At 41.2% G+C, this 20,774-nt stretch overlaps 1 protein-coding gene across 4 annotated transcripts in view; it reads right to left on the reverse strand.

Moving 5' to 3' along the window:
• The window catches only part of cep112 (centrosomal protein 112), a 526,403-nt gene that overhangs the window by 322,893 nt on the left and 182,736 nt on the right, over window positions 1-20,774 (reverse strand). For all 4 annotated transcript variants that reach the window (XM_059948278.1, XM_059948276.1, XM_059948277.1 and 1 more), the window contains exon 12: window positions 19,332-19,475. In XM_059948278.1, coding sequence (XP_059804261.1) covers window positions 19,332-19,475 — 144 coding nt within the window. The remainder of the gene's footprint in view (window positions 1-19,331; window positions 19,476-20,774) is intronic.

A 20,774-nucleotide genomic window follows, 5' to 3' on the forward strand; every position in this document is an offset into this window, starting at 1 on the left:
GTCAATAAAATAATGGCAAAAAGTTTAAATCACCGTCAATTCCGTTTGTTACTGGACGAGCTGGAAATTGCATATTCTGATCTCCTGCTGCACAACAAAGTCTGATGGTTGTCCAGGGGGGAGGTGCTGAAACGCTTTGTCGCGTGTCTGGAAGAAGTGAAAACTTTCCTGGGCAGCAAAGGGCTCAACTTTCCTGAGCTGGAACAGCCAGAGTGGCTGGAAAAGCTACACTTCATGGTAGACATGACAGCGCACCTGAACACGCTGAACACAGCTCTTCAACGGGGTAAGGACGTACAGCCCTGCACATGTTGGAGGATGTTTTGGCATTCGAGCGCAAGTTGACGTTGCTTGCCAGAGATTTACAGAAAGGCACATTGTCTCACTTCCCCAATTTGAGAGAGTTCAAACAAGGTCACGACGTGATAAATTCGGAGTATTTACATTCTGCAATCATCGCAATGCAAACATCGTTTGGGAAACGCTTCTATGAGTTCAGAGAGGAAAAAAACACATTATCCTTCCCGGTCACTCCCCTAAGCATCGATCCATCCCTACTAAATACGACTGCATTGTCAGGTGTGAGTCAACCTGAACAAGTATGATAAATATTTTAATTGCCTATTATTTTACGTATATTCATATGTTTTCATTGTTCAGTGAAATAGTCCTTTTATTTTTCAGGTTGACAGCTGGCTGACGTTATTTTTGGTTTGCTGCTGGCGGCAAATTTAAGTTTGGCGTTTTTCATAAATACAAGAAGGACTCAAATAGACGTTGAGTATTTTACTTAAAAGTAACCTTCAACCCAACGTCTTTTTTTCGGAGTTCAAAATGTTTTTGTTGCATGCAGAAATGTAATTTCATTTTCTCTGCAGGAGTTCATCAATTTCATAAATGCAACACATTATAGTTTGTTTATACATAGCATAAAGGCAAAACAAAACGTTGTATGCAGTGTTATTTCATTTTAAATGTCAAGCGGGTTTTGCGGCTCCCAGTGTTTTCTTTTCTGTGGGAAACGGGTCCAAGTGGCTCTTTCAGTGGTAAAGGTTGCTGACCCCTGCACTAGGGTATAGGCATAGTGATGATAAATGGTGGAACTAGGATGAGAAGGTTGATTTAAACACAAGGATTAGAATCTTTTATTTGGCTCTGCTGGCTTGGGAGCTAATAGTTGTCAGTGACAGTAGATAATAGATAAATGGCACTCTATATGGCTAGGATAGGATCGAGACAGCAGATCTCTGGATGGCCTCCAAATAATAAAGATTGGGTCAGGTGAAAATGTGTGAAATTGTCCAGTCAAGTTATGATAGAGGTTTCAATTTCAGATGGGAAAAGGGAGAGATGTAATATACAGAAAATAGAGCAAGGTGGACTAATGATGGATATAATTTGAACTTGTATTATCTTGGCTTCACATGAAATGTTAAGATACATTCTGCCCAGGCCTGAGAGAGTGGGAGGGAAGGAGATTGACATGGTAAACAGCTAAAACTCTTCCAACTCATCCTCAAACTGACATTTTTGAATCCAATTTAGTTCAAACATTTATTTTGGTTGTGACATCTGTTGCCATTGCTCTACAAAGTACACTTATTATCAAAATATGTATGCAGTATCCATTTCTGAGATTCACCTTTCCACAAACAGCCATATAACAAAGAAATGCCATGGAACTCATTCACAGTAAACACGAAATATAAACAACTCACACAAACAGCAAAAAACAAGCAAAAAATACACAGAATATTAAACCACCGATTCCTTGAAACAGTCTAGGAATATTCAGTTTAGTTCAGTTCAGTGTTGTGACATTTGTTGACTGCAGGTCGCTGAGCCAGTTTGCTCTGATCAAAATCATGCAAAATAGCAAAACAAAAGGAGTAACCAGAAACACATCATAATGTGAGCAGCAGGGTTCTTTAAAAATAAGCCCAATTAACAAACCATGCTGATCAAATGTTGCCCAAGATCCAAGACTCCTGCACCTTCCTCTGGCAGCAGTGACCGAGGAGAGGGAGACTGGTCAAACGTGGGCAGGTGGCGCTAAACACACATTTGCCTTACACTCTCATCCTTGTTGATTTCAATCTTGCTTGAAGCTTTAATCAGCAAATTGGATGAGAACTGGAGCCAATCATGGGTTCACACTCTGCCATTCTCTGCGATTAGGGACAAAAGGATGTGACTGCTAGTGAGGCCAGTAGTGGGATCCAAGACACGGTGCTGGAGAAGCCTCAGCTCTTGTGCTTGTCCAACAGATCTGAGATTCTTACTTCTGGTATGGATGAGAGTCGGGGCTATAGGAAGGATGAGTAACCTAAATGTGGCACCATAGTTCAGGAAGCCATTCAAGGTGGGGGAAAGAAGAGAAATGTAGTGGTAATTGGGGATAGTATAAGCAGGGGAGTAGACAAAGTTCTCTGTTGCAGGGATAGAGCATCCTGAAAGCTGTGTTGCCTGCCTGATGCCCGGGTTCAGGACTTCTTATCTAACCTGCAGAAGAATTTGCAGTGGGAGGAGAAAGATCCAGTTGTTGTGGTCTATGTGGGTACCAATGACATAGGCAGAATGTGGAAAGAGGTTCTGCTGAGGGATTTTGAGCAGCTAGGGACTAAATTAAAAAGCAGAACCAAAAAGGTGGTAATTTCTGGATTACTACCTGAGCCACGTGCAAATTGGCATAGGGTCAAGAAGATTAGAGAGTTAAATGCAAGGCTCAAGGATTGGTGTGGGAGAAATGGGGTTGAATTCATGGGAAATTGACACCAGTATTGGGGAAAGAGGGAGCTGTACCATTGGGACGGGCTCCACCTGAACCGTGATGGGACCTGGATCCTAGCGAATCACATAACTAGGGCTGTGGATAGGGCTTAAACTAAATAGTAGTGAGGTGGGTTCAACAGATAGGAATAGTATGGACAAAGTAAAAGAGAAAAGTGTGGATAAAGATAAAGAAAAAGCAAAAGAGAAAAAAGAGAAAAGTAAGAGTGGAGTAAAGAACAGTCAAGAGCAAAATAGAAAAAAAAAATTACAAGATTTTAAAAACACAATGAGTGTAAGGGCACTTTATCTGAATGCCCATAGTATTCAAAATAAGGATAGTGAACTTGTGGCACAAATCACTAAAAAGGAGTATGATTTAGTGGCCATTACAGAAACATGGTTGCTGGGTGGAGAGGATTGGAAACTAAATTTCAAAGGATATCAAGTAAATCAGAAGGATGGGCAAGAAGATAAGGGAGGTGGAGTAGAGATCTTAATTAAGGATAATATCAGGGTGATAGTGAGAGATGACAGAAGATCTAAGGAGCAGAATGTTGTATCCATCTGCGCAGAGGTTAAGAATAGTAAAGAGAAAAAAATCACTGGTGGGTTGTCTATCGGCCACTGAATACTAACATTACAGTGGCATAGGTAATGAACAGATAAGTATCTGGGGCATGTAAGAATGGAACAGCAGCTATCATGGGGGACTTTCACTTGCACATAGATTGGGTGAATCAAAATGGTCAAGGCAGTCTTGAGGAGGATTTCATAGAATGCATCCGTGATGGCTTTCTTGAACAGCATGTCACTGAACCTACAAGGGAACTTGAAATCTTAGATCTGGTCTTGTGCAATGAGACATCTAAATTTAGAGATCTTGTAGTTAGGAATCCTCTTTTGCTAAGAGTGATCACAGCATGATTGAGTTTCTCATACAAATGGAGGGTGCAATAGTTCGATCAAAAACCACTGTATTTATGCTTAAACAATGGAAACTACAATGGGATGAAGTAGGATTTGGCTAGTGTAGACTGGGAACACAGGCTATTTGGTAGGACGATTGAAGAACAGTGGAAGACCTTCAAAGAGATTTTTCATGGTGCTCAACAAAAGTATATTCCAGTTAAAAGCAGGGACAGTATGAGTAGGGAAAACCAGCCTTGGAAATAAAAGAAGGCATCAAACAAAAAGCTTGTGTGTACAAAGCCGCCAAGAGCAGTGGGAAACTGGAAGATTGGGAAAACTTTAAAAGGCAACAAAGAACCATTAAGCAAACAATAAAGAAAGAAAAGGTAGATTATGAAAATAAACTAACACAAAATATAAAAACAGATAGTAACAGCTTTTATGATTATATAAAGTAGAAAATGGTGGCTAAAGTGAACGTAGGTCCCTTGGAGGACAAGAAGGGGTAATTGATATTGGATAATGAGGAAATGGTAGAGGCTTTGAATGACCATGTTGTTTCAGTCTTCAGGGTGGACGAAATGTCTAACATGCCAAAGAGAGATGTTATGGATGTGATGGGAGGTGAGGACCTCAATATAATAGTTATCACTAAAGAAGTAGTGTTGAGCAAACTTGTGGGTCTGAAGGTAGATAAATCCCCTGGTCCGAATGGAATGCATCCCGGAGTACTGAAAGAAATGGCATAAGTTATAGTAGAAGCTTTGTTGATAATTTACCAAAATTCTCTGGACTCTGGGCAGGTCCCGGAGGACTGGAAGACAGTGAATATCTTGCCACTGTTCAAATAAGGATGTAGGCAAAAGGCAGGTAACTATAGGCCAGTTAGTTTAACATCTATAGCTTGGAAAAAGCTTGAAGCTTTCATTAAAGAAGAAATAGTGAGGCATCTGGAAAGAAATGGATCCCTCAGGCAGACATAGCATGGATTCAGCAAAGGCAGGTCCTGTCTGACAAACTGACTGGAATTCTTTGAGGATATAATGAAGAGAGGGGGGAACAGATGGACATTATTTACTTGGATTTTCAAAAGGCGTTCAATAACGGGCCACATAAAAGAGTTGGGGGTGATATATTAAAATAGATAGAGGATTGGTTAACTAATAAAAAGCAGAGAGTTGGGCTATTAGTGGTGAGCGGTGTGCCCCAGGTGTTGGTGCTGGGCCTGCAACTCTACACAATATACACGATATGAGTCCTGACGAAGGGTCTCGGCCCGAAACGTCGAGTGTGCTTCTTCCTATAGATGCTCCCTGGCCTGCTGTGTTCCACCAGCATTTTGTATGCGTTGCTTGAATTTCCAGCATCTGCAGATTTTCTCGTGTTTACAATATACATTACTGACCTGGAAGAGGGGACCGAGTGTAGTGTATCTAAGTTTGCGGATGATATTAAATTCAGTGGAAAAGCAAATTGCGCAGAAGACACAGAGATTCTGGAGAGAGATATAGATAGGTTAAGTGAGTGGGCAAGAGCCCGGCAGAAGGAATACAATGTTGCTAAATCAGAATCAGAATCAGGTTTATTATCACCTGATGAAATTTGTTAACTTAGCAGCAGCAGATCAATGCAATACATAATCTAGCAGTGGGAGAAAAATAATAATAATAATAATAATAATAAAAGAAACAAAATATAATAATAAATAAACAAGTAAATCAATTAAGTATATTGAATATTATTAAAAAATGTGCAAAAACAGAAATAATAAAAAAATTGAGGTAGTATCGAAAGCTTCAAAGTCTATTTAGGAATCGGATGGCAGAGGGGAAGAAACTGTTCCTGAATCGGTGAGTGAGTGCCTTCAGGTTGCTGTATCTCCTACCTATGGTAATAGTGAGAAAAGGGCATGCCCTGGGTGCTGGAAGTCCTTAATAATGGACGCTGCCCTTCTAAGACACCGCTCCCTGAAGGTGTCCTGGGTACTTTGCAGGCTAGTGCCCAAGATGATACTAACTAGATGTACAACCCTCTGCAGCTTCTTTCAGTCCTGTGCAGTAGCCCCTCCATACTAGACAGTAATGCAGCCTGTCAGAGTACTCTCCACAGTACAACTATAGTAGTTTTTGAGTGTATTTGTTGACATGCCAAATCACTTCAAGCTTCTAATGAAGCATAGTCGCTGTCTTGCCTTCTTTATGACTACATCAATATGTTGGGACCAAGTTAGATCCTCAGAGATCTTGCCACCCAGGAACTTGAAGCTGCTCACTCTCTCTTCTGATCCCTATATGAGGATTGGTACGTGTTCCATCATCTTACCCTTCCTGAAGTCCACAATCAGCTCTTTTGTCTTACTGACGTTGAGTGCCAATTGTTGCTGTGGCACCATTCCACTAGTTGGCATATCTCACTCCTGTACGCCCTCTCATCACCACCTGAGATTCTACCAACAATGGTTGTATCATCAGCAAATTTGTAGATGCTATTTGAGCTATGCCTAGCTACACAGTCATGTGTATACAAAGAGTAGAGCAGTGGGCTAAGCACACACCCCTGAGGGGCGCCAGTGTTGATCGTCAGCAAAGAGAATACGTTATCACCAATATGCACAGACTGTGATCTTCCAGTTAGGAAATCAAGCATCAAATTACAGAGGGAGGTACAGAGGCCCAGGTTCTGCAACTTTTCAATCAGGATTGTGGGAATGATGGTATTATATTCTGAGCTATAGTCGATGAACAGCATCCTGACATAGGTGTACGTGTTGTCTAGGTGTTCATCCAGTTTGGAAAGAAAAATGAAAGCAGATTATTATTTGAATGGTGAAAAATTGCAGCAAGCTGCTGTGCAGAGGAATTTGGGAGTGCTTGTTCATGAACCATAAAAGGTTGGTTTGCAGGCTACCAATGGAATATTAGCCTTCATTGCTGGAGGAATAGAATGTAATAACAGAGACATTATGCCAACTGTATAGGGTACTGGTGAGGCCGCACCTGCGGTACTGTGTGCAGTTCTGGTCTCCCTATTTGAAGAAGGATATACTGGCTTTGGAGGTGGTGCAGAGGAGGTTCACCAGGTTGATTCCAGAGATGAGAGGGTTAGACTATGAAAGGAGGTTGAGTCACCTGGGACTGTACTCGCTGGAATTCAGAAGATTGAGAGAAGATCTTATAGAAACATATAAAATTATGAAAGGGATAGATAAGATAGAGGCAGGGAAATTGTTTCCACTGATAGATGAGACTAGAACTAGAGGACATATCCTCAAGGTTCAGGAAAGTATGTATAGGACAGAGATGAGGAGGAACTGTTTTTTCCCAGAGAGTGGTGAATCTGTGGAACTCTCTGACCAGTAAAGTAGTGCAGGCTACCTCAGTAAATATAGTTAAGACAAGGATGGATATTTTGACATAGCAGGGGAATTAAGGGTTATGGGGAAAAGGCAGGTAGGTGGAGACAAGTCCATGGCTAGATCAGCTATGAACTTACTGAAATGTGGAGCAAGCTCAACGAGCCTGATGGCTTACTCCTGCTCCTATTTCTTATGTTCTTATGCTTAACCTCACTCTGAACCACGCCAAATTTCCCTGGAGACAGTAGAAGTGCCAGATTGCTCAGTCAGTCCAAAAATACATCATCAAAATGTAAATTAAAGGCTCCAATCGCACCCAGATTAGTAGTAGAAGTATATTTAAAAGAAGGAAAAGAAGTAGTTTTGTGAACTGTCTGCTGGATGTCACTGTTAAGTTGCATTGGGCGCTGACACCATCTTCCCAAATGCAAGTTGTTCAGAAAATGCAATAGTAAACATACAAAATAAATGCAATGAAATTATTATTTGCAATGTTTACACTTCAGAAAGGAAAGTGAATTATTCATCTCTGAACTGTTTTATGTGATGCAACATTTTCTATTAGAGAATAACCTGTCAAAACACAGAACTAAAAAAAACCATCTCTTGACTATATTTTTCAAACCCAAATGTCTCACAGTTATTCAACCTCGGTGTTGTTTCAGGGTAAAAGCAATCATCAAACATTTTATATAGAGGAGACTGGACAACAGATAAGAGAAGAAAGATACCACAATTGTGAGCACTGAGATAAATGCAGAGGTATATAAAAATATCTATTAACAGAAACAGCTGATTTGACAACTCAGCACTGGGAAAGGCCCCCACAGATGTAGGAAGATTACGGAATAGACACTAGCTTGACCATGACATGAAAACCATACAAAACACTTACTACATATAAGAAAACCAGAAAAACTCAGCTGGTCAAGCAGTATCTGTGGAAAGAGAAAGAGTTAACATTTCAAGACAAATACCTTTAGTCAGAACTGCGGGAAAAAACTTTAACAAAAAACGTTAACTTTGTTTCCAAAGATGCAAGCTGACGTGCTGCATATTTCCAGCACTGTTTTGGATTTCCAGCCTCAGCATTTCTATTGAATATCACTCATTGCATATACATATGAGATTATGGTGAAATATTGACATTTCATCCATTGTCATCATTAAATGCCTCATGGAAAGAATAACAGCTTTCTTCTGCTTCAAATGTGTTTGAATGATTTTCAAAGCACCAGCTTTTCTCTCTTCATCTTCTTGGAAAAGATAAGGAGCTTGAATGCCTAGACAACCAGAATTATGAATAGCTTCTTCTCCACTGCTGACAGACTTCTCAACCAATCATCTCTTTCCTGGTAGTGTTGCCAAGCTCACATACCCTATTGCCACTTTAGCATTTCTTTTTGCATTACTTCAGTTTGCACCTCTAAACTTAGCATGAGCAAGGGATCTCATTGCATTCTGTTGTTTGTGACAGTCAACTAAACTGAATCTAAATCTACTAATTAAGAAAAAGAAAGAAAGGATTCTGAAACAATGAAGGCAATTATGTTGCCAGTCCAGACTTCAGTTTTCCTTTCTTTTGTTCCCAACTTTTCTAACATAAATAATACAACACGTTGTTAGTAAGTCCATGAGATCTGCAAATCACTAACTTGCCTGGAACTGACAGCTCTAAGTTCAGCTTCAGAAACTTGTTTTTTTCCTCTCTCCTAAGGAATGGCCACTTGTGGCAAAAGCATTTAATGGGCCCTCCTCTTCAATAAAACTAAGTGCTTTTCCCAAGGAAAACTTTGGGTCTACTTCACTGCATCTCCAAATTTGGCTTTTGATAATGTTGATATCATACATGATATTTATTGATCATAAAGCTGATCTTAGATGTCAATCAGACGTCCTACAACACTGGAGCAATTCCTTTGATGTCAAGAAAACCAAAGTTTTCAGTATAAAAGTAAAAAAAAGATGAATGGCTATCACAAAGAATTTCAAGACAAAACGAAGGACTATATGAAGATGCTTAATAATTGTCTCTCTCAATCCTCTCTGAGGAGTCCGCCGCCGCTTTCATTAAAACGAAAGAAGCCTTGGCAAACGCCGCGATGCTAGTGCACCCCAGAATGGATGTCCCTACCGCCCTCACAGTGGACGCATCTAACACGGCAGTCGGTGGGGTACTGGAACAACTCATTGAGGGTCGCTGGCAACCCCTGGCGTTTTTCAGCAAACACCTGCGACCACCCAAGCTCAAATACAGTGCTTTCGACTGGGAGCTGTTGGCGCTATACCTGGCAATCCGGCATTTCAGGTACTTCTTAGAAGGCAGGCTGTTCGCCGCGTTCACGGACCACAAACCGTTGATCTTTGCCTTCACGAAGGTGTCTGATCCCTGGTCGGCTCACCAGCAGCGACATCTGTCCTACATCTCGAAGAACACGACGGACATCCAGCATGTCTCGGGAAGGGACAACGTCGTGGCGGACGCACTCTCCAGACCAGCTGTCCAGACCCTGTCCCTGGGGGTGGACTATGCAGCACTGGCGGAGGCGCAGCAGGCAGACGACGAGATGCCCAGCTACAGGTCCGCAGTCTCGGGTTTGCAGCTGCAGGATTTTCTCATAGGCCCAGATGATAGGACCCTCCTGTGCGACGTGGCTACTGGCCAACCTCGCCCCATCGTCCCGGCAGCCTGGAGGCAGTGGGTTTTCGACTCCATACACGGTTTGGCGCACCCATCTATCAAGACAACCGTCTGGCTGGTCTCCAGCAAGTTCGCGTGACACGGACTTCACAAGCAGGTCAGTGAATGGGCCAGAACGTGCGCGCAGTGCCAAACAGCCAAGGTACAGCGGCACACTAAAGCCCCGCCATAGCAGCTTGAACCCACCCACCGGAGGTTCGACCACATTCAAGTGGATATCGTGGGCCCCCTACCAGTGTCCCGAGGAGTGTGGTACCTCCCAACGGTGGTAGACCGGTTCACGAGGTGGCCAGAGGCGGTCCCGCTCACCGACACATCTGCCGATTCCTGCACCCGAGCAGTGATCACAACCTGGGTAGCATGCTTCGGGGGTACCGGCCCACATTACCTCTGACAGCGGCGCCCAGTTCACCTCCAGCCTGTGGTCAGCTGTGGCCAGCCTGTTGGGAACGCAGCTACACCACACAACTGCCTACCACCCACAGTCGAATGGACTGGTGGAACGTTTCCACCGTCACTTGAAGTCGGCTCTCGTGGCCCACCTGAGAGGACCTAACTGGGTGGACAAGCTTCCCTGGGTCCTGCTTGGAATTTGTACAGCGCCCAAAGAGGATCTGCACGCCTTGTCGGCCGAGTTGGTGTACGGCGCACCCCTGGCCATCCTGGGAGAGTTCATACCAGCCCCAAGGGGGCAAGAGGAAGAACCCGCAGCAGTCCTGGACAGGCTATGCGAAAGGCTCGGCAACCTGGCCCCCGTACCAACTTCACAGCATGGACTGACCCTGACCCATGTACCCAAAGAACTGCAAAACTGTAAGTTTGTGTTTGTACGAAGGGGCGGACACCAGGCACCACTACAGCGGCCGTACGAGGGGCCGTTCGGGGTGATCAACAACATTGGGGGCAAAGAGGAGATTTTCACGGTGGACCGACTCAAACCAGCCCATGTGGACTTGGCGCAGCCGGTCAAGGTTCAGGCACCATGGCGCAGAGGCAGACCTCCCAAACAGAGTCCGACCCAGACTGAGGACATTGGGGGGGGGTGTATTGCCAGTTCTGGGGGTGGGGGTTATGTGGCGACCCACTTTCTGCGCAGGCGAACCGGCTCACAAATAGCCAGCGCGCGGGGAGAGACTTTGGTAATGCACCTCTGACTTCATTTCCGCCCAGAGAGGGCGGACGCTAGGGATTGAAATACCAGCACTGCGAAGTTTGAATAAACTAGTCTCGAAATGACTTACCAGCTGCATGTCATTATTTCAGCGCTGTGTGTAGCACATCGCTACAGTCTCTCCCAATCCTCTCTGAAGACATGAGCTAACCAGAGGTAAACAGCACTTCAATGTTCCAATTTTAGTTGCTCCCTGATCATTTGCCCAAATGACAAGTCATTACTTGTGATTCTAACAGCTAATGTCAATTACTGGTTTTGTATATACTGCAACAATGTTTTAGAACAAAAGTAGGGCATGAACTGCTTGAAAATGTTTGCCAATTTGGTTAGATCACAGACACACACACACAATTTGTTTCTTTGCGATGTTTACTTTGGTTCTACTATAGAAATCTTTCAATCTTAGTTTTGACATTTTCAACCCTGCCATCACACCCCCCCCCCCCCCCACCACCACCACAACCCCTCTCCAGCTTCAGGAGCTATTTTTTAAGGGAGTGGGGTGGGGAAGGAATGCCAGTTTTAAACACCATTTGTATGAAGAAGAGTTTCATAAGTCAGCAAGGAGATAAGAAAATCAACTACCTCATAATCACAGAACAGCACAGAACCAGCTTTTTGCCTATGCTGAACACTAATCTCTTATACCTGCACTAGGTCCACGTCCTAACTCTAACTTTAAGGTCAGGGCCAAAGGAGGTGGTTTTTTTCTGCCTTCTTAATCACTCTACTACTGCAGAGAACACTCACAGTAAATTTTCCTCTAGGAACTGAGGTCTAATACTTAGAAGCAGAAATACTAGCTAATATTTTTATTCCTCAACTCAAGACCATTCAGTTTATTTGGAGAATTCATGTAATGGTATAATTAAAAATTTAAACTAACCAACAATATGTATTGAAAGGAAGGTGGGATATGGAGTCACAATTTTCCTTTAACTTTTTGGAACTCTTACCTTCTGGGCCAGTAAACAGAATAATTCATGGCCACTGAAAAGGACAGATTATCTGAGCAAATAAATTCAATACCACATTGGAAACCTTCATCTGAACACACGTTAAAGGTCAACAGCAGCCAAGGTAACACTAAATACAAAATCATTAAGAAATCATTAAAGTTGCTCTTTCCACTCATTCTCAGCATTCACTAGAGTTTTAAAATGAATGGACATATTTCAGAATCACATATTTCAAAAGGAATGGCAGTAACATACCTGACTAATCCAGAGACCTAAACAAATGGCTCTGAGACACACACTTAAATCCCATCAAAGCAACGGTGATTGAGAATTCAGGTCATTAGATAACTTGGGAATTACAGAAAATAAAGGCCCTGTGTTGGTGGCCATGAAATTACCTGAATGTCATAAAAACTCATGTGGCTCACTAACATTCAGATCCAGATTACCTCGCATGTGATCTAGACCTGCAGTTACCTTACTAATGCATATTTCCCCACCTAAATATATACAGGACAGCATAGGCTCCTCAGCCCACAAAGCCTGTTTCGATGCCATGATACTTAACCTATCTGTCTGCACCTGGTTTATATCCCACTATCCCCTGCCAGTTTGCATGCCTGTTTAAATGTCTCTGGGTTACTGCTATTATATCAGATTAAAGCAGGCACCTATCACACTCCGCAAAAAAATTTGCTTTATAGATCTCCTTCAACTCTCACTCTCTCATCGTAAAACTATGCCCCCTATACTTCACAATTCTATTCTAGGGATTTGACTGTCTGCCATGTCTATGCTTCTCTTCTATAGAACTCTTACATCAGGTCACCACCAACAGCCTCGCACCTTCCCTCCCCTCCCCCCCCCCACCAGCCTCCAATGCTCCAGAGAAAACAATTCAAGTTCTTCAACTCTCCTTAATCTAAGCAACAACCCAGTGATCATCTTCTGCACCCTCACCAAAGCCACATTCTTCCCTGTAATATAGTAGCAGAACTGAATGCAATGCCCCAAATATGGCCCAAACAAAGTTTTATACAGCTGCATTACATAAGGGATACAGGAGTGCACGTAAGAAGTAAATTACAAGGGAAGAACACAGCCAAGAGATATCCCTGGCTGATCAGATATACAGGAACCCTAAAGGATTTCATAAATATATTAAGAATAACAGAGTAGGTGGGGAAGGAGTGGGTCCTGTATGTTCCAGTGTGGCAATCTATGTGTGGAGTTGGATGGTTGCAATGTAATTTCCTTATTTTTTTATACACAGCCCAGTCAGTTTGGCTAAGTTGTCCTCTAAAGTAGCTGGAGGCTGATATCTACATTGGCAGAACTGAACCAGATTCTAGAACAGGAGCTTAACATTGTTGCATGCATAGAATGATAGCTCTCAGCCAACATTCTACACTCCTTTATCATGATCCTTGGCCATGTCCCTTTCCACCGGCAGCAAAGACATTGTGCTAGTGACAACACAAAGGCATGCAGTGGGATGATCAACATTGAAGTCAAAATGGTCAATCAAGCAAGACTACCATTTAAAATGCTCCCTCCACTGATGACTTGGTACTTCTCAATCTTGGAATATATTGCTAGAGTAACAAGGCCAAATCCAATTAAGACAAATCATGTTTTCCCACAACATCTTACAATACACCTGGCTTTTATGTATTCCAAGATCTCCTCGACCATCATTATGTTGATCTGATCCAAAATAGAAAATAATTATTCATCCAAAAACAGCATGAAAGAATTTGGTGTGCTTGAAAGCTGATTTATCCCAAGAGTCTGATGACCTATATTCCAGAATTTTGAAACAGGCAGCTTTAGAGATAATTATTATCATTAAAAAGTTAAGTGAATTCTGGAACTGCTCTTGTGTATTGAAAGATAGCAATTAAAGAAAAGAGGGAAAGTGCAAATAGGGAATTAGTCACCAGAAAAGTTTTGTTAAATTGTGACAGATTGTATAGCATTCAGAAGGGGTCAGAGAGCTCACGGACAACCAAAACACAGAAGCAGATTGTAATGAGGAGGGCAAATGGTATGATAATCTTAAAGGTTACAGGAATAAGGAAATCTACATTATACCAAGCCTTGGTGAAACTACCTCATATTCCTTGGAGTTTTGATTTCCTTGACATTGAAGGAGTGTGAGGGTACATTTACTTGACTGGTTAGACATAACTACCATCTGGCAAGATGGTCATATGATTGGTCACAGCAGCTTCTACAGGGTCAACAAAAGGTGCTGCCGTTCTGCTTAAGCATACTTCTAATGATCAAGAGATTCTGTTGCACATGAAGAATTTGAAGTACTGCAAGTTGCTCGCTGGCAGAAATAATGAAGGAGCTGCGTAACGTATTGCTGTCTGAGTCACTTACAGTCAAATAGTAAGTGGCTGTCTTGGTCACTTTTCTTGTGATCACAAGACCCCTTTGGACATTGTTAATTTGGTACACCTCAAGTTTGAATCACCAATTTATTCAGTGGTTAGTCTTTAGAACTTTATATTCTGAACAGCCACTTAGGAGTCATCTTCATTCAGATGATAACACAAACACTGATAGATTTTGCACACCAGATTACAAGGAGGGAGACAAAGCTTGAAAGAAGTGAGTGGGGAGGGGGATGTCGGCACATTTTGCACACCACTTGGATTGCATATAATTAGGCACTTGGCAAGAGCCAATAAAAACAAGTTCAGTTTTTCTCCAGTTTTATTTCAATGGCTTCCTTCACCTGGCAGTCACAGAACTACTGTGCCATACCAACGGTTTTTGGAACCACCTGGTGAAGGAAGCCATTGAAATGAAACTAGATAAAACGAATTTTAACAAAGACGAAGGTCTCACTCTAAGTGAGAACTGGAATTTGATTGCAAACAGAAGAAACCTGATTGAATGAGGACTAACCAATGTGGAGGACAGATGACAGGGATATACATGCCACTGAACTAGACATCTCTAATCCTGACGGAGATGGCAGAGTTTATCATCGAAACATCGGTTAAAATCAATATCTGTACCCAGCTGGAAATCTGAGATTTTATTCACTTACATACAAAGTTAGGAATCAAAAGGCTGAGCATGATGTGATTAATATTCGGAGTTGAGTATATTTCAATACAAGGAGTATTGTTAGAAAGGTAGATGAGGTTAGGGCATGAATCAGCACATAGAATTATGACTGTATCCATTAGTGAGACTTGAGGTGCAAGACTGGCAGCTCAATATTCTGGAATTCCATTGCTTTAGACGTGATAGAACAGGAGGGATAAAGGGGGAGGCTGGCATTACTAGTCAGGGAAAATGTCACTGCAGTGCTCAGACAGGACAGACTGGAGAGCTCATCTAGTGAGGTTTAACAGGTAGAATTGAGGAATACACTAATAGGATTATACACAACCCAGCAAGATTTAGAGGAGCAAATTTGTAGACTGATCGCAAACTGTTGCAAGATACATTAGGTTGTGATAGTAGGTGATTTTAACTTTTCACAGGGATCAGTACTGAGTCGACTGTTGTTTCTCATCAATATCAACAATATGGATGATAATGTGGTAAACTAGATCAGCAAATTTGCAGGTGACACCAAGCGGGTGTAGTGGACAGTGAGAAAAACTATCAAAACTTGCAGCAAGATCTGGACCAGCTGGTGAAATGGGCTGAAAAATGGCAGATGGAATTTAATACAGGTGTGAGGTTTTGCACTTTGGAGGACCAGAGTAGGACTACTATGAGCGGTAGGGCACTGAGGAGCATGGTAGAACAAACGGATCTGGGAATACAGATCTATAATTCCTTGAAAGTGGCATCACAAGTAGATACCCAGAATTGTAAAGAAAGCTTTTGGCACATTGACCTTCAAAAATCAAAGTACTGAGCATGGGAGCTGATATGTAACGTTGAAATTGTATAAGTTGTTAGTGAGGCCTAACTTGGAGTATTGTGTTTAGATTTGGTCACCTACCTACAGGAAAGATGCAAATAAGATTGAAAGAATGCAAAGAAAATTTACAAGGATGTTGCCTGGACTAGAGGACCTGAGTTATAGGGAAAGATTGAATAGGTTAGGATTTAATTCCTTGGAATGAAGATTAAGAGGAGATTTGGTAGAGATACACAATATTATGAGAGGTATAGATAGGGTAAATGCAAGCAGGCTCTTTCTACTGAGGTTAGGTGAGACTAGAACTAGAAATCATGGGTTAGGGTTGAAAGGTGAAATGTTTAAGGGGAATATGAAGGGGAACTTCTTCATTCAGAGGGCAATGAGTGTGGACAATGAGCTGCTAGTGCAAGTGGTGAATAGAGGGTTGATTTCAAAATTCCCATATGGAGAGCTATGGTCCAGTTGCAGGTTGATTAGATTAGGTAGATTAATAGTTTGGATGGACCAGATAGGCTGAAGGGCCTGTTTCTGTGCTGTAATGTTCAATGACTCCACAAGTCTATTTCTGGTAGTGAAGGGAACCAAGGGATTTGGTGACATTGCTGGGAAATGGATCAGCCACAACCTTGACAAATAGTGGAAAAGGCTTAGAAGCCCCAGGTGGTTCTCCTATTTCTTATATTCTTGTGTTATTAATACATTTCATAATTTTCCCTAATGAAGCCACTCTGTGTTCTCTCCACATACCCCATTACCACCCAACTTGGTATCGTAGCAAATCTGTATATGTTCTAGTGGTCTCCTCATTACATTACCAATAAAACTACCTTCAATTATACAAGAGTACGAAGAGTTAACAAAAGAGCAATCAGAAGTCTATTATAACTGCCGGCTCTCAGAAAGGAGTTAAAGGTAGGAGTCACAAATTATTTAAAATGAAGAAAAAAAATCTGTGAAAACAGCTAAACTGCACTTATCTCATAATGGCTAATCAGGGAGTAAAATTGCACAGTGAAAATTGGACATTCAAGTTGGCTTGTACAATATTCTTCTATGTGTTTGTATCCTGTTCCTTTGACTACTATCTTTAATAACTCTGTTAGAATACCAGGCAGACATGTTTAATGTGTCTTGTGCAATAAATATATCAGAGAAGCTCTGGGATGATCTTTTACGGGGCATGGCAACATAGAGGTACAGTGAACAGTCTGTCCATTGAGAGAATTTCATACGGAAGCAGAAATAAATCACAGCTTTCCTTTAATTCTATTCTATTCACACACACATTGACAACTTAGATACTCTTTCATGAGGGGAAGTCAGAATGGACAAACAATCTAATTTTCAGTGACTACATGCTCTTTCATCTTAAAGCATTTGTTGAACTCTGCAGTGTTTAATTATTAAATCCTGAGCATCACAGTGGAATCTGTCTGCTTTTGATGACTCTAGAAATCAGGCCTGCTGACAGGAAATGTTTAATCCATTGCTTATTTTAAGTAAGATATGACAAGTGCTGCATGCTAATTTTTCATCCAGGACTCTGCTCTTCAAGTGATGCCACAAAGTTTCCATTTGCCAGTCTCTGGTCTAATCAACTTCCACTTTTCAAAGTGTCCAGAAAAAAAGAAATCAAAAGTCATGGTTTGATCTTTCAAATCAACAAAATAATTTAAACTACATATAAATTATACAGGTATACTGCTCCATGGCAGATCTAACAGTAGTGATCATACAGTATGTCTTAATTGATTTATGAAAGAGAAAAAATTGTTTAACAAAGCAAGTGACTGCAATGATTTTACCATAAAGTCATCATGTCAGATGAGGAGAGATTTCATTTAAACTTACTGCACTTTGATGAGCTACTCAAATGTTGTGTGTCAGGGACACTAGACTTCAGTTGTGCAGAGGTGAACAGCTGAAATCTCACTTTCAGCAACACATCAGAAGGGCAGACGATTACTGTTTAATCACACATTCCATGAAACTAATGAATAAATACAAAGCTTGAAACGCTTAGCAAATTATGTATTGGTATAATTCCAGCTCTTCCATTTCTCTACCTACACCCCCAATTTAGTATGTGAATGATATAACAGAGCTTTGTTTCAGTCAAGCGTTTCATTCAAGCACTCCCCCCCCAATGATCAGTATTTAATATTGGCAACAATCCCACAAATAAAGGGTATTTTCAAATACCCCAGCAAATATCGAGACCCCCTCCCCAACTTTCCTATATTCATTTATATGCAAACATCTTCTTCCTAAGTACAGATTGTGATCCCAGGCTTTCTGTTCTTTGGGCCTATTTCTAATTTTTTTTCACATATTGACATGAAAGGCTTCTCCCAATGCTCTTTGCTACATATATAAGTTAGTGCATCAAACTTAATCAGTGATCAAGAGAAATATGGCTGCATCCTCCTCTTATTTGTTTGGGTGGAACATTTAACTCGAATAGTTCATGAATATTTCTTATAAATTGTTATATATTGAAAGACTCTAAGTGTGAGGATGTGTATTGTCAGCATGGATTTCTGAAATAAGATGGTATCTGACCTGAATGGATTTTTTGAGGAGGTAATAGAGATTTGATAGGATAGCATATTTTAAGTTCAAGTTCAATTTTAATTATCATTCAACCACACACAGGAATACAGCCAAATTAAACAGTGTTCCTTTGGGGCCAAGATGAAAAACACAGTATCAAGAGTGTCACACAGTACACTTAACACATATAATTCTGATAGCAGAAAACCATAGCTGCAAAACTATATTAAAAAAATAAGATAGCCCATATCCCTGAGTTAATGGCCTAAGATTGATGGTGCATGGATGTTGTTCTGAAGCCACATTCCTGCAAGAACAAGTCCACAGCAGTTCTTCATCTTAACCAAGCACAGCTGCAGACGAATGCAATCCAACTTGTCTCCCACCACTGGAGGGCAGCACTGATTGGAGGGACTTCCCCCCCACCCCCCAACCCAGTATGGAATCCAGTGGCACACAGCCAGTTCTGGTGCCTCCTTCTCTGGCAGCCACAACAGGTGACCCCAAGGCATGAAGGCTTTATCCGCACAACAACTGAGGCAATGCAGCTCCACGCCGTTGGTCTCATTAGTAAACTAATGAACTGGACTCACAGTATTCTACATTACCAATGTCTAGAGGGTCTTGCGATCACCAATAAAAACGTCCAAGCCAATCATTTTGACCATTTATTGGGCCATGCACCACCTCTGACACCTTCTTCCCTGGGTGGCTGAAGCAGGCTGTGGTCACGGTAAGAACATACAAACTTCCTTACAGGCAGCGTCGGGGCTTGGACCTAGATGACCTGTACTGTAAAGCGTTGTGCTAACCACTACAGTACTGTGCCGTAGTTGATGTTCTCTACACTACAGTGCAAATCTCAATGAAATTTATGGTATTCAGCAAAACTTGAAAACTTCATGAAACAGCAAACTGTGACAATTTAATCCTGGCAAGGGTTTTACACAGCACTACAATTCAAGGAGTATTAATAATTTGATCAAGATAATAAAAGCCTGGACACTTACAGTGGTCTTTGACTGAGCAGCATATTCTGTCTCCATTTTATTGAGACGTGCATTGGTACCATTAAGAAGTTCCTGAATATTCTCCGTGTGTTTCTTCTGCAGCTGAAACTTCTCTTGCTCCAGTTCAGCCACAACATTGTGTAACTACATTTAAATAAGAAAGACATTTATTTATAACATTCAGTAAGTTCTGAAAGCAGACAAGGATATTTGACAGAATAAGCTGATGACACATGTGACCACACCGACAGATCTCAACATGTCAGTGACCTTCCAACAACATGATGAAGCATTTAAATTACCAAGAGATGAATTTTACAAGTCTGGTGAAACTTGCTAGATACCAAGTTCAGCTGCACCCTCTGAATACTTTTTCTAAGTTAACAATGATTACACTTACGTACCAATATTTCCATCAGCACTCTTTATGGAAATGCAGAAAAAAAATTATAACTAAGCATCACAGTGTTTCAAAACTGAAGGAAAGCATACATGTGTGCATGCATGTTTTGAATGCTTTGTTGCTGGGTATTATAGAAAGAATCAGGAGAAATCAGAGAATGTAAAGAAACACATCTCTTTTATTTGTAATACATACAAAATTAGCCTGCATATTCACTTACAAATGGGGGCCCCTTCAAAACAATATTGAGCAGTTTATTCTCTGGGAATCAGAACAACACACTATGATTACAACAAAACCTAATCCCTATTCCACAATAGACCTAGAAGTTGTCAATATTTAAGGAACAGGAGTAACCAAGGAAATATAATCTGACAAACATTAAATGAAAAAATAAAATTTTAACAGGAGTGGTAGATAGAAAGTGTAAAATAGAAACAGCATTGGATTTCTTTTGTACCTTAACACAACTATGGGATGCTTCGGAATCTAATGGCTCACCATGTTGCTCCAAAAGAAAAGCACTAGCCAATTTATATACTCAAAGTCAATATTAAGATGTATTCAATTCTATTTTTAACTATAAGTATAAAGTATAGAAGTTGTGATTTTGGTGGTGACACCTTCGTTGTTTAATGCAATCTGCTCTAAACCAGCATTCCTACTGTTTACACTCCTGTGACACTGACTCACTGTACACAGGTAGCAAATCAAATTTCTTCTTCTAATGAAAACAAAATCTAAGGAACAGAAGCTTTCCATCAATACCATCTTTGATACCTGTGACCTCTGTAAAGCCTTATCTCTATCTTGTGGTACAGCTTTGACTTCCATCCTTCAGGTTTAAGGAGCCCAGAACTGCAGCATACAAATCACCATTGCCAGGTACAACTCCAGTAATCTGGCACGCCCAGGAGTTAAGTGATATCAGATTAACCAATTTTCTGGACTATTGGATGTTATTCCCTCCCTCTATTAATATTCCAATAAACTTTTATTTCATATATTTTATGTCACAAAGAATTCTAATAAGTTTTTTT

This window comes from Hypanus sabinus, chromosome 23, assembly GCF_030144855.1.
Source record: "Hypanus sabinus isolate sHypSab1 chromosome 23, sHypSab1.hap1, whole genome shotgun sequence".
In the NCBI taxonomy this organism is placed as follows: domain Eukaryota; kingdom Metazoa; phylum Chordata; class Chondrichthyes; order Myliobatiformes; family Dasyatidae; genus Hypanus; species Hypanus sabinus.